The sequence below is a fragment of the Scyliorhinus canicula genome, chromosome 6 (assembly GCF_902713615.1).
Source record: "Scyliorhinus canicula chromosome 6, sScyCan1.1, whole genome shotgun sequence".
In the NCBI taxonomy this organism is placed as follows: Eukaryota; Metazoa; Chordata; class Chondrichthyes; order Carcharhiniformes; family Scyliorhinidae; genus Scyliorhinus; species Scyliorhinus canicula.
Window position 1 is genome coordinate 219,333,970 of NC_052151.1, and position 22,654 is coordinate 219,356,623.

General features: G+C 52.5%; 1 protein-coding gene across 2 annotated transcripts; it reads right to left on the reverse strand.

Moving 5' to 3' along the window:
* Nucleotides 1–893: 893 nt before the first annotated feature.
* LOC119967883 (beta-1,3-galactosyltransferase 5-like) lies at nucleotides 894–22,344 on the reverse strand. Of its 2 annotated transcripts, none has more exons than XM_038800970.1 (2): nucleotides 22,243–22,344; nucleotides 894–2,564 (listed from the first exon to the last, which is right to left on the reverse strand). In XM_038800970.1, the coding sequence occupies exon 2, from the start codon at nucleotides 2,550–2,552 to the stop codon at nucleotides 1,503–1,505; it is 1,050 nt and encodes a 349-aa protein (XP_038656898.1). In that variant the 5' UTR covers nucleotides 2,553–2,564; nucleotides 22,243–22,344; the 3' UTR covers nucleotides 894–1,502. The 2 variants fall into 2 exon arrangements, with proteins under 2 accessions (XP_038656898.1, XP_038656899.1); XM_038800971.1 differs by lacking the exon at nucleotides 22,243–22,344 and adding an exon at nucleotides 18,435–18,462.
* Nucleotides 22,345–22,654: the final 310 nt, after the last annotated feature.

Here is a 22,654-nt window from a genome sequence, read left to right on the forward strand (position 1 = left end):
TGAACCTTCCTTTGTCAGAGTGCCCGTCAAGGAAGCAGCTTATGCTACGTCAAGAGCGTAACAAGACAGAGGGTAAACACCATCAATTGCTAGCTGGGCCGAATGTGGTATCTATCTTGCAACCTCTATGTATTTCCCCGGGGTCAGCTTGAGTTTAGTGATTCAGTATTGGGGGGATGAGGTGGTGATTCTCCGCACCCACCCTGGCTGTGAGGTAATGTGGTTGACATCCCGGCTGGGCGTGAGCCAGACGGGGATATCTAAATTATAAGTCAAACCTGCAGAATCGGCTTTGAGCTGAATCCCCTGGCCTCCAATTCTCCCGTCTGCCACAGCGCAAGGTGAAGCTGGTAAGAATCGCTGCTGGTTTCCAAAAAAACAGAGACCAGTCCCAGGGGGTGGTCAGGGAAATGGCTGGAAAGGTGACGCGCACTGCCCTCTGTTGGCTTGGCAGTGCCAGGGTGCCAGGGGAGCATCGCCCAGTTGGCACTGCCCAGGGGTGGGACCTGAAGGGGGGGGGCAAAGCTTGAAGTGGGGAGGGGTGATCTTTGCCGACCCCATAGCGGGGTGTCGCTCACATTGGGGGGGGGGGGGGGGGCCATGACAGCAATTTGGGGGGGGGGGGGGGGGGGTTTGCGGACAATTGGGGTTGTGTAGTCCTGTCTTCAGGTCGGACGCTCTTCAAAAACGGCCTCTGAGGGACAAGGTGGCCTCCGTGTTTGGGCCCCGCACATTTCGGTAACAGCGCTCACCCCAACCTCACAACAAAATGGCCTCGTCTGGGTGGGCTGCGATCTGGATTGCGTCGTCCGACCCAACGTGAATTGTAACCCGCCTCCTGCCTCAGACCGCACTTAGGAATTTGTTTCGAGAATTGGTCCGTGATTTTTAAAAAACTTAATTTAGATTGTGGCTGAGCTTAGAAATTCCAGCCACTGTGTTCCCTGAAAAGCATTCAGTTCAATTTGACCGTCCCTGGACCCCCCTCCCTTCCTGTGAAAGAGCTCTCTAATCAGTTCCAATCTCACCCAGCTCTTTTCCCCAGAACTCTGGAAAAACAATTCTCCCCTTCGACAATTTATCCAGTTCCTCTTTGGAAAGTTATTTCTGAAGCTGGTCACAGCGGCGGACAAGTTCTCCACATCTTCACCCTGATCCATTTATCTTCCCAAAAAAAAAACTCTTCGATACGATGATATTAATTTTAAAATGACACTAGATGTCGGGATGTGACTTTGGCTTTGCTCCAGGTTGAGAAGCTGGGAGATGCCAAACTGAGTCTCCGCAGCACCATCACTGGGTGGAGGGTGTAACTACAGCATGGCCACCACTTAAACTCTATTTCCACAATAAATGTGAAGAGAAAGGAGGAAATGTGTGCAGGTGGATCATTTTCTTCAGTGACAAGAGAAACGAAACACCTTGTATCTCTTCGCAACATGTGCAACATATTTATATGAATGTGCATTAACTATTAAGCCAGCACAGCAGCAACAAGGTCCTTACAAGGTTGCAATGATGTTGAAGAGCACAGGGATTAGGGGAAGTGTATTTGATGGAGTCAGCGTGAAGCCTCCCCCAGATAGCCTCCCTCCTTCGCCCATCTCTGGGCAGTGCTCATCTGCTGCATCTTCCAGTGATTCCCAGTAGCTCAGCAGCTCGGAGGGATTCACCTGGTGCACGGTGATGAGTTTACGAAACTCGCAAACAGAAAACGTCACCTTCCAATTGTGGAACTTCTCCTCCGAGTGGATTTGCACTGGATCAATCTTCAACTCCGCCAAGCACAGCCCGATGTAGACGTCCTCCAGTTTAAAATGGGGGACGATCCTGGAAATGTTCCAGACTCGATTGGCAACATCGGCCGACATCACGTACCCAGTGCCGGAGCAGAATGGTGGATATTTTTCCTGAGGATATTCCTGTCGACTGATGAACCATTTACTGAATATATTCCTAACAGGTCCAAAGTTTCTCATGATGAATCCAGTGAAGATGTCCTTGTGATTCATTTGCAACAAGAGCTCGGTCAGATAATCCACGTTCACAAACATGTCGGAATCGGTTTTCATCACGAAGGATACGGACGGACAGAATCGGTTCACCCATTCCAGGCCCATCAGCACCTTGAGGGTCAGGTTGTAATAAGTGTCGGTGAAATCTTTCTGGATGATGTCCTTGTGCAGTGAACTCTCTTTCTGCAGCTGTTCCTGATGCTCTCGGCTGTACCCCAGCAAGAAGTAGGTCACCACCCTCTGGCCGTGGGCGGTCCTCACTCTCCCCCACGTCTGGCGAATGGCCGAGCGAGCTTCCAACTGGTCCTGGGCACTGGTGACCAGGAGGACCAGGAATGGGGGCCGGGTCTGACAGCTGCTTTTGGGCAACATGAGGAAAGGAATGTCAATGAGGTCTGCAGAATGCCAATCGTCAACCCTGTACTGGCTTAAATATCCAAGTATAATTAATAACAGCAACAAAGGCGCTAAAAGCAAAATAAATTTGTTTTTTTGAAGCAATTTGAAACAACAACTTGCAGCATAAAATGTCTTCATGCTCCGAGTGATCTGTAACATAAAATAAATAAAACAAGTTGGTTTTAGTGGGGCCCAGATAACACAAGGGGAATCATTTTCCAATTTAAAATTATTTGCTTCAACTGGGAACACAGGAATCCAAGGCCATTCAGCCCGATGAACCGCTGTTCAGGAACAGCAGGAGGCCATTCAGCCACCTGAGCCTATTTCAAGGAACAGAAAGAGGCCATTCAGCCCCTTCTCCAGCCTGTTACACAGGAACAGGAGGAGGCCCCATTCAGCCCCTTCTCCAGCCTGTTACACAGGAACAGGAGGCCCCATTCAGCCCCTTCTCCAGCCTGTTACACAGGAACAGGAGGCCCCATTCAGACCCACTCCAGCCTGTTACACAGGAACAGGCCCCATTCAACCCCTTCTCCAGCCTGTTACACAGGAACAGGAGGAGGCCCCATTCAGCCCCTTCTCCAGCCTGTTACACAGGAACAAGAGGAGGCCCCATTCAGCCCCTTCTCCAGCCCGTTACACAGGAACAAGAGGAGGCTCCATTCAGCCCCTTCTCCAGCCTGTTACACAGGAACAAGAGGAGGCCCCATTCAGCCCCTTCTCCAGCCTGTTACACAGGAACAGGAGGCCCCATTCAACCCCTTCTCCAGCCTGTTACACAGGAACAGGAGGGGGCCCCATTCAGCCCCTTCTCCAGCCTGTTACACAGGAACAGGAGGGGGCCCCATTCTGCCCCTTCTCCAGCCTGTTACACAGGAACAGGAGGCCCCATTCAGCCCTTTCTCCAGTCTGTTACACAGGAACAGGAGGGGGCCCCATTCTGCCCCTTCTCCAGCCTGTTACACAGGAACAGGAGGCCCCATTCAACCTCTTCTCCAGCCTGTTACACAGGAACAGGAGGGGGCCCCATTCAGCCCCTTCTCCAGCCTGTTACACAGGAACAGGAGGGGGCCCCATTCTGCCCCTTCTCCAGCCTGTTACACAGGAACAGGAGGCCCCATTCAGCCCCTTCTCCAGCCTGTTACACAGGAACAGGAGGAGGCCCCATTCAGCCCCTTCTCCAGCCCGTTATACAGGACCAAGAGGAGCCTTAACTCCGAACACCCCATCCCATCACAAATCTGTCAATCCCCGATCCAACCCCTTCAAATGACCCGCCAGCCTCAAAATCTTTTGAGGGACAGAGTTCCAGACTTTCAACTCCTCTTTGGTGAAAGTTGTACATCCTGAATGGCTGAGTTCTCATTTAAAGATTCTAACCCTCACTTACATATCCCTTCATCAGAAGAAATCATTTATTTCTATCGTCATTCGTAACATATTTAGTAATTTTAAATACTTTAATTCAACACGAAATGGAATCTTTGGACGATATTAACACAAATCTATGAGAAAGACAAATGGGCAGAAAATGTTAGTGGAGGTTGCATGCAGATCCCCAAAATGATGTTGGAAATGGCATTCAACAGGAAATTAGAGACGCATGCAATAAATCAACATGGGTGATCTTAATCTGCATATACATTGGGCAAATCAAATCGATTCCCGGCTTGGGTCACTGTCTGTGCGGAGTCTGCACGTTCTCCCCGTGTCTGCGTGGGTTTCCTCCGGGTGCTCCGGTTTCCTCCCACAGTCCAAAGACGTGCTTGTTAGGTGAATTGGACATTCTGAATTCTCCCTCCGTGTACCCGAACAGGCGCCGGAGTGTGGCGGCTAGGGGATTTTCCACAGTAGCTTCATTGCAGTGTTAATGTAAGCCTACTTAGGGGCAGCACTGTAGCACAGTGGTTAGCATAAATGCCTCACAGCGCCAGGGTCCCAGGTTCGATTCCCGGCTGGGTCACTGTCTGTGAGGAGTCTGCACGTCCTCCCCGTGTGTGCGTGGGTTTCCTCCGGGTGCTCCGGTTTCCTCCCACAGTCCAAAGATGTGCGGGTTAGGTGGATTGGCCATGATAAATTGCCCTTAGTGTCCTAAAAAATAAGGTTAATGGGGGTTGTTGGGTTACGGGTATAGGGTGGATACGTGGGTTTGAGTAGGGTGATCATTGCTCGGCACAACATCGAGGGCCGAAGGGCCTGTTCTGTGCTGTACTGTTCTAATTCTAATTCTAATTCTAATTCTACTTGTGACAATAATAAAGATTATTATTATTCGTACTAGTACCAATACCGTCGAGGAGGAATTCCTGGAGTGTATACGGGGTGGTTTTCTGGACCAATATGTTGAGGAACCAACTAGAGAGCAGGCCATCATAGACTGGGATTTGTGTGATGAGAAATGAATAATTGACAGTCTGGTTGTGCGAGGCTCCTTGTGGATCAGCCACCATAAGATCCTCTTATGAAGATGAAGAGTGAAGTAGTTGATTCTGAGAGGAGTGTCATGAATCTCAATAAACAAAAGTATGATGGTATGAAGCACGGGTTGGCTGTTACGGATTGGGAAGGGTTACTTAAAGGGATGATGGTGAATAGTGTAACGATGTCCTGACAAGCGGTAAATTCCAGGCGCACTTGTCCCAGAATCATAACACAAGTGGGCGGCACGGTAGCATGGTGGTTCTCCCCGTGTCTGCGTGGGTTTCCTCCGGGTGCTCCGGGTTTCCGCCCACATGTCCCGAAAAACGTGCTCGTTAGGTGAATTGGACATTCTGAATTCTCCCTCCGTGTACCCGAACAGGCGCCGGAATTTGGGGACTAGGGGCTTTTCACAGTCGCTTCATTGCAGTGCTAATGTAAGCCTACCTGTGACAATAAAGATTGTTTTTGAATTTAAGTGAATTCAGAAGGGGAAAATGGAGTACGAGCGAAATCTTGCGGGGAACATGAAAACTGACTGTAAAAGCTTCTGTGAGTATGTGAAGAGAAGAAGATTGGGGAAGACAAATATCTTCATCAGAAACAGGGGACTTTATAATGTGGAACAAAGAAATGGCTGAACAACTAAATACACACTTTGGGTCTGTATCACAAAGGAGGATGCAAATAATACACCAGAAATGTTGGGTCGCACAGGGTTTAGTGAGAGGGAGGAACTGGAGGAGATGAGTATCAGTAGGGAGATGGTGTTGGGGAAATTGATGGGGTGAAAGGATAATAAATCGCCAGGGCTGAATAATTTACATCCCAGGGTACTTAAGGAAGTGGCCCTCGAAGTAGAAGATGCGGAGGTTGTTATCTTCCAAGATTCTATAGACTCTGGAACAGTTCCCACAGATTGGGGAGTAGCTAATGTAACTCTACTATTGAAAATGGGAGGTCAAGGGGCTTCCGGTGACGGCCATGGTGTGAGTGGTCACGTGGGGCTGGTTTAGCTCACTGGGCTAAATCGCTGGCTTTTAAAGCAGACCAAGGCAGGCCAGCAGCGCGGTTCGATTCCCGTAACAGCCTCCCCGAACAGGCGCCGGAATGTGGCGACTAGGGGCTTTTCACGGTAACTTCATCGAAGCCTACTCGTGACAATAAGCGATTTTCATTTAATTTCATTTCATTTAATAGCTCCCACTTGTTGCGAAGTTTTTGGGTATTTTACCCGGTTAATGGGCAGACTTTTTAATGGAAAAAGGTACAAAAGTAGCGGAGGAAGGGTTTGTCCCACCAGTAGATGGATTCATGGACCAGGAGAGGTTTGAGGCGAAAGGAGCTGCTGGAGCGAGCAACTTTCCCAGGGACACAGGGGAAGATTTCAGAGGGTAAAGGACCGGCCCTGATGTCACAGTGGTCAATCGAGCAGCTGGTAGGCCTCTTGAACGAGTTCACCCAGCAGTGGTAGGAGTCTCTGGAACATCTTGACCACGTACAAGCCAGCGTCCACTCTCCCAATGTCCTCTGGCAACTCCACGATCCTCAGGGTCTGTCTCCGGGGAGCGCTTCTCCAGATCCTCCACCTTCTCATGAAGTCGCTTCTGGATATCACGCATCGCCCCCATCTCAGCCAGCAACGATGGACGGTAGACCTGATTAAAGCGGGGATCGACCATGCAGTGATGAAGTTGGAGGCTCAAAGCCAGGCAATGGAGAAGGTAGAGGAGATGGTGGGGGAGTATGAGGTTCAGCTCACATCGTTGCCCGCAGAGATGGGGGCAATTCGTGATATCCAGTAGCGAGTTCAGAAGGTGGAGGATCTGGAGAGCCGCTCCCGGAGACAGATCCTGAGGATCGTGGGGTTGCCAGAGGACGTTGAGAGAGTGGACGCTGGCTTGTACGTGGCCAAGATGTTGGAGAAGTTGTTGGGAGAGGAGGTCTCCCAACGGCGACTGGAGGTGGACCGGGCGGACAGGACGCCGATGAGGAAGCCGCAGAGTAACGAGCCTCCGAGGGCGATGATGGTGCAGCTGCACTGGTTTCTGGGAGATCCTGAGGAGGCAGACGAGGCAGTATACCTGGGCGGGCAGTGAACTTCGAGTTTACCAGGACCTGGGCGCACAGCTGGCCAAAAGGAGAGGAGGGGTGCACCAAAGTGAAGGCTGCCCCTCTTTAAGAACGGGTGAAGTTTGGGATGCTGTGCCCAGCCCGTCTCTGAGCGACCGACAATGGCCGATAATATTATTTTGGGATGTCGGAGGAAGAGATGGATGGGCAGGAGAGGGAAAAACTTCGCAGGAGGTGTTCCTTTTTCTTTGGGGGCCATTGTTCTTTGTTCTTCTGTGAGGGATGGGCGGTTGTTCTGTTCTTTTTTGGTCTTTGAATGTTGATATTGTTGTTTGTTACCAAGATATTGTGAGAGCCGGGGGGAGGGGGAAATGAGTGTGAGATAGAATGGGGAGTGGGAAATTGGAGGGGATGCTGGCGGTGTTGGTGAATGTTTATGTCCCGAATTGGGACGATGTAGAGTTTACGAGGCGGGTGTGGACTCGCACCGGTAGATATTGGTGGGGGGGGGGATTTTATCACAGTTCTGGAGCCGGAATGGGATCGGTCCAGCCCAAAGTCGCTGAGGGTGTCGGCGGTGACAGGGGGGAATTGAGGCGGTTTATGGAACGTATGGGGGGGGAGGGGGGGGGGGGGGCTGGAGGCTTGGTAGGCCGAGAGCGAAGGAATTCTCGTTTTTTTCTCTCTCATGTGCACAGGGTGTGCTCCCCGATCGATTATTTTGTGTTGCGTACGACGTTGTTGGCAGGGGTGGTCGGCGCGGAGTATTCGGTAATTGTGGTTTCAGACGCCATGTTGGTTGGACTTGCAGGTGAATTGGGGAAGAGGGGGAGGGGGGTAACGCCCGCAGTGGAGTTGGGATTGGCAGGTGAGGAGGTCCCTGAGCGGGCGAGGGCTGCCATTCGCGGTGTGTAAGCTGAATGACGCGGTGGGGGGGGAGGTTTCGGCCGCCATGTTGTGGGAGGCACTGAAGGCAGTAGTCAGGGGGGGGGGGAGCTTATTTCAATACGTAGTGTATGAGATTCTGTAGGTGGTTAGGAGATATTCGGAGTCCCCCAGAGGCCCGCATCCGGGGGGTTGTTGAGGGAGGGGCAGAAATTCCAGGTTGAGTTTGGGCGATACAGGCGGGGAATGCCCCGTGCCCGGACAGGTTCCCGTTGGAATTTTATACAACGCCTTTGGGGGACTAGGGACCCCCTGCTGGTAGGGGCGTTTAATGTAGGATCCTGGCATTGATAGAGGATTGGCTGACTGGCAGAAGGCAGAGAATGGGGATTAAGGGGTCTTTTTCATGGTGGCAGCTGGTGACGAGTGGTTTGCCTCAGGGGTCGGTACTGGGACCACAACTTTACACAATATACATTAATGATCTGGAAGAAGGCACTGTTAGTAAGTCTGTAGATGATATGAAGATATGCAGAGAAACATGTAGTATTGAGGTAGCGGGGGGGTGGGGGGAGGGGGGTGCAGAAGGACTTGGGCAGGCTATGAGAGCGGGCAATGAAGTGGCAGATGGAATACAATGTGGAAAAGTGTGAGGTTATGCAGTTTGGAAGGAGGAATGGAGGCACAGACTATTTTCTAAATGGGCAAATGCTTCGGAAATCAGAAGCACAAAGGGACTTGGGAGTCCTTGTTCACGATTCTATTAAGGTTAATGTGTAGGTTCAGTCGGCAGTTAGGAAGGTAAATGCAATGTTAGCATTCATGTCGAGAGGGCTAGAATACAAGGCCAGGCATGTACTTCTGAGGCTGTATAAGGCTCTGGACAGACCCCATTTGGGGTACTGTGAGCAGTTCTCTGCCCCGTATCTAAGGTGTTAAGGGAAATTTACATTAGATGTTATTCATTTAATTTCTTTATTTTATTATGTTTAATTATTAACTTCTGCCTGCAATAGTGTGGACTGACAATGACGACAATCTAACTCTGCAATGACCTGAAAAGAAGGGTCAGTGGTGAATCATTCCCTCTGATTAATTGTTGAGTCACTCTGTCGCTGACAAACTCACTATTGACACACCTATTATCCTTGGAATTGTGAACAAGGAGTTGCGAGCATCAGATAACGAATGGTTTCAGAGGAAAGTGATTGGAAGCTAATTATTGCTAGGGGGGTATGTAACCCCTACCCCTACATCCCCCAAAAGCTGCCACCAATAAATTGACTTGACTCAACTCTTTGGTGTGAATACGTTAGTTGCCATTTCTAAGGAAGGATGTGTTGGCCTTGGAAAGGGTCCAGAGGGAGGTTCACAAGAATTATCCCTGGAATGAAGAGCTTGTCGTATATGAGAAACATATGAGGACTCTGTGTCTGTACACGTTTGAGTTTATATGGATGAGGGTTCTTGTTGAAACGTACAAGATACTGCGGGGCCTGGATAGAGTGGACGTGGAGTGGATATTTCCACGAGTAGGAGAAACTAGAACCAGAGGATACAGCCTCAGACTAAAGGGACCATCCTTTAAAACAGAGATGAGGAGGAATTTCTGCAGCCAGAGGGTGGTGAATCTGTGGAACTCTTTGCCGCAGAAGGCTGTGGAGGCCAAATCACTGAGTGTCTTTAAGACATAGATAGATAGGTTCTTGATTAATGAGGGGATCGGGGGCTGTGGAGAGAAGGCAGGAGAATGGGAATGACAAACATATCAGCCATGATTGAATGGTGGAGCAGACTCGATGGGCCAAGTGGCCTAATTCTGATCCTGCATCTTATGGAATAATGGCGGTGGGGGGTCCGGAGGCTGCAGTGGGAGGTGATGTGTTGGGCAGGCTGGGTCTATGTGGACTGCGTTTGATGCAGTGCAGAAGAGAGACAGGCTTCCAACACTTGATGAGATGCAACACGATATTATTTCACATCGAACTATAATACATGCTTAACTGTGGGTTGGCACTATGCTGAGTTGACTGGAGACCTGAGGCTAACCTGACCAGACTAACTGACTACCACATGGTGTTTGTACTAGTTGCTGCTCACGAGCTCTGACTATCCCAGAGGCTGGATCCCGAGGGAGCGGGAAAACTGGTGCCCTCTGGCTTTTTAGTGGTCGTGTCCTGTCTGGTGATTGGCTGCTGTGTTCTGTGTGTTCACTGGCCATCCTGCGTGTCAATCACGGCCTGTCTGTGCATCATCATATACATGGATGTATATTATGACATCCCCCCCTTTTTAAAAAAATATGTGTTCCGGTAATATATAATGAGGTGTGTGTGCGTGAAGATGTGTACAGGTACTTGACTATATACAGAGCATGCTAACTTGTATACATGGGAAGGTGTCTAGTGCAGAGAGAGGGCAGATAAAACATTTTTAAAAACGATATGTACAGATGTGCAAACGATGAGAGAACAAGGTAATGCAACAGACAGTCTATAAGTTCAGTCTCGGTGGTGGGCGACGAATTCTGGTTGACCGTCTCAAGGGTGGGTCAGGGGCTGCCTGCACCTGGTCGGGGGGGGGAGGGGGCTGCCTCCAACGCGGTGGTCGCAGAGGTCGGTAGAATAGCTGGTGGCCTCATGGCAGGGCGAGTCCGGAGGAAGCAGTGTGCAAGGCGAGCTGGAGACATCCCAGTGGACAGCGGGGTCGCTCTGTATGCCAACAGCGCCAGGTTGAAATCGGAGCCTGAGTTTGCAGCCTTACATAGTAATCTTTTGACAATGTGGACCCCTTTTTCGGCCTTCCCGTTTGACTGGGGGTAGTGGGGGCTGGATGTGACGTGCTGAAAGTTGTACAGCCGGGCAAAGTCAGACCACTCCTGGCTGTAAAAACAGGGGCCGTTGTCACTCATCACCGTGAGTGGGATCCCATGTCGGACGAAAGTTTCCTTGCATGCCTTGATCACCGCCGCTGATGTGAGGTCAGACAGTCTGACCACTTTAGGGTAATTGGAAAAGTAGTCCACTTGGAGGACATAGTCACGCCCCTTGGCATGGAACAGGTCAATCTCGACTTTGGACCATGGGGAGGTCACCATCTCACGTTGCTGTAGAGTTTCTTAAGGCTGAGCCGGCTGGAGCTTTTGACACGTAGAGCAATTGACGACCATGTTGACGACGTCTTGGCTGATGCCCGGCCAGTAGACTGCCTCTCGAGCTCGACGGCGACCCCCAGGTTACCCTCATGGATTTGGCCGAGCACCATATCTCGCACGCTCTGCGGGATCACAGTTCTGTCAAGCTTCATGAGGATGCTGTCTCCCACCATCAGATCGTCCTTGACATTGTAAAACTGGGGACACTGCCCCTTCTGCCAGCCATTCGTGAGGTGCTGCATCACCCGCTGGAGCAGAGGGTCCCTGGCCGTCTCCTCACGAATTTGCACAACCCTCTCATCAGAGGCCGGGAAGTTGGAGGCACAGAGTTGCACCTGCGCGTCGATTTGACATACGATGTCAGTCTGCTCACACGGTGTGGTGACAGACCTGGAAAGTGCATCTGCAACAATGGGCTCTTTGCCCGGGGTGTAAACCAGGTCAAAATCGTAGTGACGGAGCTTGAGGAGGATGCGTTGTGAACGTGGCGTCATGTCATTGAGGTCTGTTTGGATGATGTGGACCAATGGCCTGTGGTCCATCTCAACCGTGAATTTTCGGAGGCCATACACATAGTGAAACTTGTCGATTCCCGTTAGGACGCCCAGGCATTCCTTCTGAATCTGAGCGTACCGTTGCTCAGTGGGCGTCATGGCTCTAGAGGCATAGGCAACTGGGCCCAGGAGGAGGAGTCATCCCGTTGGAGGAGCTCCGCCCCAATACCGTCCTGGCTCGCATCAGTGGATATTTTGGTCTCCTTGGTAGGGTTGAAGAACACCAGAACCGGGGCTGTGGTGAGCTTCGCCCTCAGCTCACGCCATTCTTTCTCATGAGCGGCAGCCACTGGAATTCTGTCGATTTTCTGACGAGATGGCGGACGGCTGTGGTGTGGGACGCCATGTTGGGAATCAACTTCCCGAGGAAGTTGACCATCCCAAGAAAGCGGAGGACCGCCTTCTTGTCCTCTGGGGTCTTCATGGCGTTGATCGCCGAGACCTTGTCAGCATCTGGCCGCACGCTTTGCTGCGCGATGTGGTCGCCAAGGAATTTGATTTCTGATTGGCCGAACGAGCACTTGGCCTTGTTGAGCTGGAGGCCATGCTCATAGATTCTGTGGAAAACCTGCTTGAGGTGATCGATGTGTTCTGTGGAGCAGGTTATGACATCGTCAACATACACGCGCACCCCCTCGATACCCTCCATCATCTGTCCCATGATGCGGTGAAATACCTCTGAGGCAGAGATGATGCCAAAAGGCATCCGGTTGTAGCAGTAGCAACCAAACGGGGTATTGAACGTGCACAGCTTGCGACTGGATGCGTCCAGCTGTATTTGCCAAAAACCCTTGGAGGCATCCAGCTTAGTAAAGAATTTGGCATGAGCCATCTCATTGGTCAACTCTTCACGTTTCGGGATCGGGTAATGCTCCCGCATGATGTTGCGGTTTAAATCTTTGGGGTCGATACAGATTCGAAGTTCCCCGACGGCTTCTTGAAGCAGACCATGGAGCTGACCCAGTCGGTGGGTTCTGTGACCTTTGGTATGATGCCCTGGTCCTGGAGGTCTTCCAGCTGCTGCTTGAGGCGGCCCTTGAGGGGTGCCGGCACCCGACATGGTGCGTGACCCACAGGGATGGTGTTTGGCTTCAATAGGATTTTGTATCGGTATGGGAGTGTGCTCATACCTTCGAACACGCTATGGTATTGCGCTATGATGTCATCGAGTTGAGCCTGGAAGTTATCATTCGGTGAGGCTGGTGCCTATGCGGACGACATGGTGTGAACCTGCTGTACTAGGTTCAGGGGTTTGCAGGCCCGAGCACCGAGCAGGGAAGCTCTGTCAGGCCCGAGCACCGAGCAGGGAAGCTCTGTCAGGCCCGAGCACCGAGCAGGGAAGCTCTGTCAGGCCCGAGCACCGAGCAGGGAAGCTCTGTCAGGCCCGAGCAGGGATGCTCTGTCAGGCCCGAACAGGGAAGCTCTGTCAGGCCCGAGCAGGGAAGCTCTGTCAGGCCCGAACAGGGAAGCTCTGTCAGGCCCGAGCACTGAGCAGGGAAGCTCTGTCAGGCCCGAGCAGGGATGCTCTGTCAGGCCCGAGCACCGAGCAGGGAAGCTCTGTCAGGCCCGAGCACCGAGCAGGGAAGCTCTGTCAGGCCCGAGCACTGAGCAGGGAAGCTCTGTCAGGCCCGAGCACCGAGCAGGGAAGCTCTGTCAGGCCCGAGCACCGAGCAGGGAAGCTCAGTCAGGCCAGAGCAGGGAAGCTCTGTCAGGCCCGAGCAGGGAAGCTCTGTCAGGCCCGAGCACCGAGCAGGGAAGCTCTGTCAGGCCCGAGCACCGAGCAGGGATGCTCTGTCAGGCCCGAGCACCGAGCAGGGAAGCTCTGTCAGGCCCGAGCAGGGAAGCTCTGTCAGGCCCGAGCACCGAGCAGGGAAGCTCTGTCAGGCCCGAGCACCGAGCAGGGAAGCTCTGTCAGGCCCGAGCAGGGAAGCTCTGTCAGGCCCGAGCACCGAGCAGGGATGCTCTGTCAGGCCCGAGCAGGGAAGCTCTGTCAGGCCTGAGCACTGAGCAGGGAAGCTCTGTCAGGCCCAAGCACCGAGCAGGGAAGCTCTGTCAGGCCCGAGCACCGAGCAGGGAAGCTCTGTCAGGCCCGAGCACCGAGCAGGGAAGCTCAGTCAGGCCCAAGCAGGGAAGCTCTGTCAGACCCGAGCACCGAGCAGGGAAGCTCTGTCAGGCCCGAGCAGGGAAGCTCTGTCAAGCCCGAGCACAGAGCAGGGAAGCTCTGTCAGGCCCGAGCAGGGAAGCTCTGTCAGGCCCGAGCACCGAGCAGGGAAGCTCTGTCAGGCCCGAGCACCGAGCAGGGAAGCTCAGTCAGGCCCGAGCAGGGAAGCTCTGTCAGGCCCGAGCACCGAGCAGGGAAGCTCTGTCAGGCCCGAGCAGGGAAGCTCTGTCAGGCCCGAGCAGGGAAGCTCTGTCAGGCCCGAGCACCGAGCAGGGAAGCTCTGTTAGGCCCGAGCACCGAGCAGGGAAGCTCTGTCAGGCCCGAGCACCGAGCAGGGAAGCTCTGTCAGGCCCGAGCAGGGAAGCTCTGTCAGGCCCGAGCAGGGAAGCTCTGTCAGGCCCGAGCACCGAGCAGGGAAGCTCTGTCAGGCCCGAGCACCGAGCAGGGAAGCTCTGTCAGGCCCGAGCAGGGAAGCTCTGTCAGGCCCGAGCACCGAGTAGGGAAACTCTGTCAGGTCCGAGCAGGGAAGCTCTGTTAGGCCCGAGCACCGAGCAGGGAAGCTCTGTCAGGCCCGAGCAGGGAAGCTCTGTCAGGCCCGAGCACCGAGCAGGGAAGCTCTGTCAGGCCCGAGCAGGGAAGCTCTGTCAGGCCCGAGCAGGGAAGCTCTGTCAGGCCCGAGCACCGAGCAGGGAAGCTCTGTTAGGCCCGAGCACCGAGCAGGGAAGCTCTGTCAGGCCCGAGCACCGAGCAGGGAAGCTCTGTCAGGCCCGAGCAGGGAAGCTCTGTCAGGCCCGAGCAGGGAAGCTCTGTCAGGCCCGAGCACCGAGCAGGGAAGCTCTGTCAGGCCCGAGCACCGAGCAGGGAAGCTCTGTCAGGCCCGAGCAGGGAAGCTCTGTCAGGCCCGAGCACCGAGTAGGGAAACTCTGTCAGGTCCGAGCAGGGAAGCTCTGTTAGGCCCGAGCACCGAGCAGGGAAGCTCTGTCAGGCCCGAGCAGGGAAGCTCTGTCAGGCCCGAGCACCGAGCAGGGAAGCTCTGTCAGGCCCGAACACCGAGCAGGGAAGCTCTGTCAGGCCCGAACACCAAGCACGGAAGCTCTGTCAGGCCCGAGCACCGAGCAGGGAAGCTCTGTCAGGCCCGAGCAGGGAAGCTCTGTCAGGCCCGAGCAGGGAAGCTCTGTCAGGCCCGAGCACCGAGCAGGGATGCTCTGTCAGGCCCGAGCACCGAGCAGGGAAGCTCTGTCAGGCCAAGCAGGGAAGCTCTGTCAGGCCCGAGCACCGAGCAGGGAAGCTCTGTCAGGCCCGAGCAGGGAAGCTCTGTCAGGCCCGAGCACCGAGTAGGGAAGCTCTGTCAGGCCCGAGCACCGAGCAGGGAAGCTCTGTCAGGTCCGAGCAGGGAAGCTCTGTTAGGCCCGAGCACCGAGCAGGGAAGCTCTGTCAGGCCCGAGCAGGGAAGCTCTGTCAGGCCCGAGCACCGAGCAGGGAAGCTCTGTCAGGCCCGAGCACCGAGCAGGGAAGCTCTGTCAGGCCCGAGCAGGGAAGCTCTGTCAGGCCCGAGCACCGAGCAGGGATGCTCTGTCAGGCCCGAGCACCGAGCAGGGAAGCTCTGTCAGGCCCGAGCAGGGAAGCTCTGTTAGGCCCGAGCACCGAGCAGGGAAGCTCTGTCAGGCCCGAGCACCGAGCAGGGAAGCTCTGTCAGGCCCGAGCAGGGAAGCTCTGTCAGGCCCGAGCACCGAGCAGGGAAGCTCTGTCAGGTCCGAGCACCGAGCAGGGAAGCTCTGTCAGGCCCGAGCACCGAGCAGGGAAGCTCTGTCAGGCCCAAGCACCGAGCAGGGAAGCTCTGTCAGGCCCGAGCAGGGAAGCTCTGTCAGGCCCGAGCACTGAGCAGGGAAGCTCTGTCAGGCCCGAGCAGAGAAGCTCTGTCGGTTCCCCCGATTTCAAATCGCAGCGTCGCTTTCAATGACCTATTGGACACCCCAAGCTGGCATGAGCCACTGGCAGCAATGGCAATGCCATTGTAGTCAAGGAGCTGGCAGGCCGGTGGAAGAATGCTTGGTTTGACACGGATGGTGTCGAGGTCAGACTTTGAAATGAGGTTTGCCGGTGTCCAGCCTGAAGCGTGTGCGAGCCTTGTTAACCGTAAGGGTGGCACACAACTCGTCGTCCGGATCAATGCTCAGGATTGGGAAGTGTTTCACCATCGTTGAGAAAGGCAGCGCATGCTCAGTAATGATGCCCACCCGGAATGGGGATTTGAGGCACTCGGTGTCAGGATCTGGTGGGCTGTCGGGGTCGGAGTCTGTAACGGGCTGCTGTACTGACCGGACGCCCCTGCGCTGTGGCTGGGATCGCTCTGTGCTGGGCAGTGGAGCAGATCTGCAAAGAGCTGCATAGTGGCCAAGCTTGCCACACTATAGACACCGTCGTGATTTTGCTGGACATTGCCGCTTTAAATGGGCAGAGCCACAATTCGGACACGTCATGACGCCAACGTCAGCGCTTTCCGTGCGCCAACGCACCTGCGCAGGCTGGTCGTCTGTCTCGTCGTCCCCTTGGCCATGGCGTGCATGCGCAGGGGCCCGGGAAAAGCGAGCGAAATGGCCATTCTCATTGATCTGTCGGCCCTGCATTTGTGCGATAGCCGGCAGCCGTTCCGCCTCGTGGGAGGTTAGCTTTGTGGTTTCTGCCGCCCTGATGTGGGAGTACCGGTTGTTAGCGTGCTCGTGGAGAACGCACGTTTCGATGGCGATGGTGAGGGTGAGCTGCTTGACTTTCAGGAGCTGCTGGCAAAGGGAATCGGAGTGGACCCCGAAAACGATCTGATCCTGGATCATGGAATCAGTTGTTGAGCCATAGTTACATGACTGCGCGAGGATGTGGAGATGGGTCAGAAAGGATTGAAAAGGTTCATCCTTACCCTGAAGCCTCTGCTGAAAAACGTACCGTTCAAAGCTCTCATTTACCTCAATGTCACAGTGGCTGTCAAACTTCAGCAGGACTGTTTGAATTTTGTCTTGTCTTCGCCTTCAGCGAATGTAAGGGAGTTGTCGATGTGGATGGCGTGGCCCCCGGCTGTGGAGAGAAATAGTGCGATCTTCCTGGCGTCCGATGTGGCCTGGAGGTCAGTGGCTTCGAGATAGAGTTGAAACTTCTGTTTGAAGATCTTCCAGTTGGCACCGAGGTTGCCGGCGATGCGGAGCTGCGGGGGAGGGCGGACGTTGCCCATGTTACCGGATGGCTGATTGCTGGTCACGGCAGATTACCTCAAGGTAGGTCCGTCAATTCTCAACATCCAGACCTGGTACCATGATGTGTTGGGTAAGCTGGGTCGATGTGGACTGCGTTTGATGCAGTGTAGAGAGAGACAGGCTTCCAACACTTGATGAGATGCAACACAATATTATTTAACAACTAACTATATTACATGTTTAACTGTGGGTTGACACTATGCTGAGTTGACTGGAGACCTGAGGCTAGCCTGACCAGACTTACTGACTACCACATGGTGTTTGTACTGGCTGCTGCTCACGAGCTCTGACTGTCTCAGAGGCTGGATCCCGAGAGAGCGGGAAAACTAGTGCCTCTGGCTTTATAGTGGCCGTGTCCTGTCTGGCGATTGGCTGCTGTGTTCTGTGTGTTCATTGGTCGTCCTGTGTGTCAATCACTGCCTGTCTGTGCACCATCATATACTTGGATGTATATTATGACAGGGGGCACTGAGGGGGACTGAAAGATCAGAGCTGCCTTTATAAAGGGCGTCCTGAATATGACTTGAAAAATGAACACATGAAATGAAAAATGAAATGAAAATTGCTTATTGTCACGAGTAGGCGTCAATGAAGTTACTGTGAAAAGCCCCTAGTCGCCACATTCCGGCGCCTGTCCGGGGAGGCTGGTACGGGAATCAAACCGTGCTGCTGGCCTGCCTTGGTCTGCTTTCAAAGCCAGCGATTTAGCCCAGTGTGCTAAACCAGCCCCTCGACGGGGAGTTCCTCGCTTTGGCCAAAATAAATCGGCAAAATGCCATTGAGCAGCGGGGGTTTAAACAGACTTTAACTCAAGTCGTGATTAACCGCACCCAATGGTTGATGTTGGAGTGAAGGTTTGGACTTGGCCATGCATGCCAGCCAGACTTGACCATTGTACAAACACTGAATTCTGCAGAACACGAACTTTGGGCGAAGCAAGTGGCCCCTGACCAGGTGCATGCTGTGTCTGTGACTGACCCTTGCTCCCCACCCCACAGGACGGGTGCCCAAACCTTCGAGACAGCAACAGGAAAAATATTTTCTCCCAATACTTAAGATCGGCAATCATTCTTTAGCGCTGCCAGATCTGGCATGTATTTCCATAATCAAATTAGCAAAGCCGTGTTCTACATCCTAAACATGAAATACATTTGCTACGGGGCAGGAGGGGTGGGGGGTGGCACGGTAGCTCAGTATTTAGTATTGTCTGCGCAGAGTCTGCACGTCCTCCCCGTGTCCGCGTGGGTTTCCTCCGGGTGCTCCGGTTTCCTCCCACAAGTCCCGAAAGACGTGCGTTCGGTGAATTGGGCATTCTGAATTTTCTCTCTGTGTACCCGAACAGGCACCGGAATGTGGCGACTAGGGGCTTTTCACAGTAACTGTGTTGCAGTGTTAATGTAAGCCGACTTATGACAATAATAAAGATTATAATTATATGTTAACACCGTCATTACCTTCTTTCTGTACCCAGCAAATCTGAACAAGTTTAACTCACCACACTTTCCACAACATTTAGCTCTGACATACCTGACTAAGTCTTCAGCAGCCTGTCTCTGAATTACTTTGACGCAGAGTGAGACTGCAGAGGAAGCAAACCCGTGCTCTATATTGGGCGGCTTCATCCTGATTGGTCACTGTGGATCATACCTGTAACTACCTACAGGCTCTGGACTGTTTACAATGAAGATGCAAATAACCTCACCCACCCCATCACCTCATTCACCGCACGGAACGTCCCACTCACATCGGTTTTCTGTGCATTATTTCAATGCTGGAATTGTCTATTGAAAAACAACATGCCAACGTTCACCTTAAATGCCACACCCTTCTTTATAGACATGCAGGCAGCTCACCGGCTGTTTACATGATCAAATCATTGGGCCTGTACCAACGCTGTGAAAAATTTGAATCATTAATGCCAAAAAGTGGGAAAGATCCGTTGGAGTGTGTGTCTTATTGGCCCATTTCATTGTTAAATACTGACATTAGGATGCTGGCCAAGGTGTTGTTGGGAAGGCTGGAGGGATGTGTGCCATTGTTGGTAGCAGAAGACCCAACTGGTTTTATAAGAACAAGTAATATCATAGATCATAGAATTTACAGTGCAGAAGGAGGCCATTCGGCCCATCGAGTCTGCACCGGCCCTTGGAAAGAGCATCCCTACCCAAGTTCAACACCTCCACCCTATCCCCATAACCCAGTAACCCCACCCAACACTAAGTGCAATTTTGGACACTAAGGGCAATTTATCACGGCCAATCCACCTAACCCGCACATCTTTGGACTGTGGGAGGAAACCGGAGCACCCGGAGGAAACCCACGCACACACGGGGAGGATGTGCAGACTCCGCACAGACAGTGACCCAAGCCGGGAATCGAACCTGGGACCCTGGAGCTGTGAAGCCATTGTGCTATCCACAATGCTACCGTGCTGCCCTCTCAGGAAGCATTTAAATGTGATAATGACTCAGTCGAGGGGGCTGTTGTCTCCATAGATGTGGAGAAGGCCTTCGACTAGGTGGAATGGAGCAGATGGGAGTTACTGTCTTACTTGAAACTTTGGACAGGTTTGGATTTGGACTGAAGTTTGTGGCGTGGGCATGCTTGTTAGATACAACCCCAGTGGCAAGTTGCCACAAACGGAATGAATTCACGAAAATTCGAGCCATACAGGGGTATGAGGCAGGCAAGTCCACTGTTGATGTTGCTTTCTGTGCTGGCGATTGAACCCTTGGCGATGGCCCTCAGGGGATTGACGGAGGATTGTGAGGGGCAATAGGGAGCATCGGGTATCGCTATATGCGGGCAATCTGTTGTTGTGTGTGTCAGATGCACTTGAGAGAATGGACAGCATCATGAGAATACTGGAGAGGCTGGGGCCTTCTCAGGGTATAGATTAAATGTGGAGAAAGTAGGCTGACATTAACACTGCAATGAAGTTACTGTGAAAAGCCCCACTCTGGCGCCTGTTTGGGTACACTGAGGGAGAATTCACAATGTTCAATTCACCTATCAGGTCTTTGGACTGTGGGAGGAAACCGGAGCACCCGGAGGAAACCCACGCAGACACGAGGAGAACGTGCAGACTCCGCACAGACAGTGACCCAAGCCGGGAATCGAACCTCGGATCCTGGCGCTGTGAAGCAACAGTGCTAATCACTGTGTTAACCAGCCGCCCCACACCTAGGATTCGGGTGACAAGGGAATGGGAACTTGACAACACTGGTGGAAGAGATTAAAGGGGACCTTAAGAGATTGGATACACTGCATCCGATGTTGGCAGGGACAGTGCGGGTCAGAAAGATGAATGTGTTCTCAAGGTTCTTGTTTGTCTCCGAGGGAGTACACAGAGAGCCCAGTGGTGCAATCACTGGTTGAGGTATGGAACCGACTGAGAAGGCAATTTAAATTGGAGGGACGGCAGCGTTGACACTATTGTGTGAGAACCACAGGTTTAAGCCGGGGGAGATGGATGTGATATATAAAAGATGGAGGGAGGTGGAACTGGAGAAGGTGAGGGGCTTGTACCTGGAAGGGCAGTTTGCGGGTTTAGATTTGAGCTGCCAAGAGGGGGTGAATTTAGGTTAATGCAGGTATGGGACTTTGTAAGGAAGGAGTGAAGGGTGTTTTCCATGCTGCCTGGGTGTACTCTGTTGGAGCATTTGATGCTCCCAGACGAGGCTTGAAACGGCGATTGGAGATATATGGGTTGCTTGGGGAGCTGTGGGGGTGGTACACAACTCAAGAGGACTAAATGTAAGTGGGAGAAGGAGAATGTCATAATGTACACACAGGTATATGATGGTGCACAGACAGGCATTGATTGACACACAGGATGACCAATCAACACACAGAACACAGCAGCCAATCACCAGACAGGACACGGCCACTATAAAGCCAGAGGGCACTAGTTTTCCCGCTCTCTCGGGATCCAGCCTCTGAGACAGTCAGAGCCCGTGAGCAACAACTAGAACAAAAACCATGTGGTAGTCAGTTAGTCTGGTCAGGTTAGCCTCAGGTCTCCAGTCAACTCAGCATAGTGTCAACCCACGGTTATAGATCATAGAATTTACAGTGCAGAAGGAGGCCATTCGGCCCATCGAGTCTGCACCGGCTCTTGGAAAGAGCACCACACCCAAGGTCAACACCTCCACCCTATCCCCATAACCCAGTAACCCCACCCAACACTAAGGGCAATTTTGGACACTAAGGGCAATTTATCACGGCCAATCCACCTAACCTGCCCCTCTTTGGACTGTGGGAGGAAACCGGAACACCCGGAGGAAACCCACGCACACACGGGGAGGATGTGCAGACTCCGCACAGACAGTGACCCAAGCCGGGAATCGAACCTGGGGCCCTGGAGCTGTGAAGCGATTGTGCTAACCACAATGCTACCGTGCTGCCCCGAGTTAAAGTATGAATGATAGTTAAGAGTTCAATAAAATCGAGTTGTATTTCTCCAAGTGTTGGAAGTCTGTCTCTCTCACTGCTGCAGTAAACGCAGTCCTCGCAGACCCAGCTTACCCAACACATCAGAGAAGAGTAAGAAAATGGATTGAGTCTGTGGTGCAATGCTATTTATGGGGTGTATGTTACTTCCTCTCGTATGTAGGTGAGACCAATGCAGTTTAAGACTGTGCACAGAGTGCAAACGACTCGAGCACGAATTAGCGGTTTTTTTGTGAGGTAGTTAACGTTTGTGGAAAATATGGGTGAGGGCGAGTGAACCACATGCTCATATTCTGGGGGCCAGGGAGGGGGGAAGCTGGCAAGGGACTGGGAAGCTGCGTTTGGGATATTAAGTTAAACTATTGGGGTAGAGGTCAGGCCAGACCCGATGGTGGGGAGGATTTTGTTAAATTGAAAGGCGGACTCGCCAGCAGGAGTGGCAGCCAGGCTGGGTTTAGCTTTCTACTTTTGGAAAAAAAAATCTAATTTGAGTTCAGGGGGTCGGAGGAAGGTTTTGAGTCACGGTGGGGATTGCTCATGACAATGTTTGAAGAGCTGTTCATCATGCGGAAGGGGCAGGGTCCGGGAAAAACAAGATCAAATGATACAAACTGAATGTTGCTGATTGTTCTGTTGGATTTATTACTGTTCTTATTTATACATGTTTGGAATAAAATACAATTTAAAAAAAAGACAATCTTTCTTCAGAACTGTATCTTTCAACTGTTAAACATGCAAAGCCGTTCGCTACGTCCTAAATTCAGACATGAAGCAATACATGTTGCTACGGGGCGGGAGAGATACGATAAAACCATAATTACCTGCCACAAATCCGAACAGGTTTAACTCACCACACTATCCACAACATTTTGCTCTGACATACCTGACAACGTCTTCAGCAGCCTGTCTCTGAATTACTTTGACGGAGAGTGAGACGGCGGACGAAGGGAACCCGTGCTCTACCTTGGCATGCTGTATCCTGATTGGTCATGTGGGTGAGACACTGAGACAATGTAGGACTGTTAAAAAAATGTGCATGTTATCCCACCCCATCAACTCATTCACTGCACAGAAAGTCCCACCCATTTGCTGCGCATTATTTCAATGCTGGACCCCGAAAAATATTCAACACCACAAATGCAGGCAGCTCACCCACAGTTGAAAGATGAAGTTATTACTCCTGTGAGAACTCTGTGAAAGACTCGAATCAATGATCCTCGTACCCCTGTTCCTTATCTCCCTGCGAGAGTTTATGCAATTTCTTTGAGAAAATTCCTATTGAAACTACACCCTCT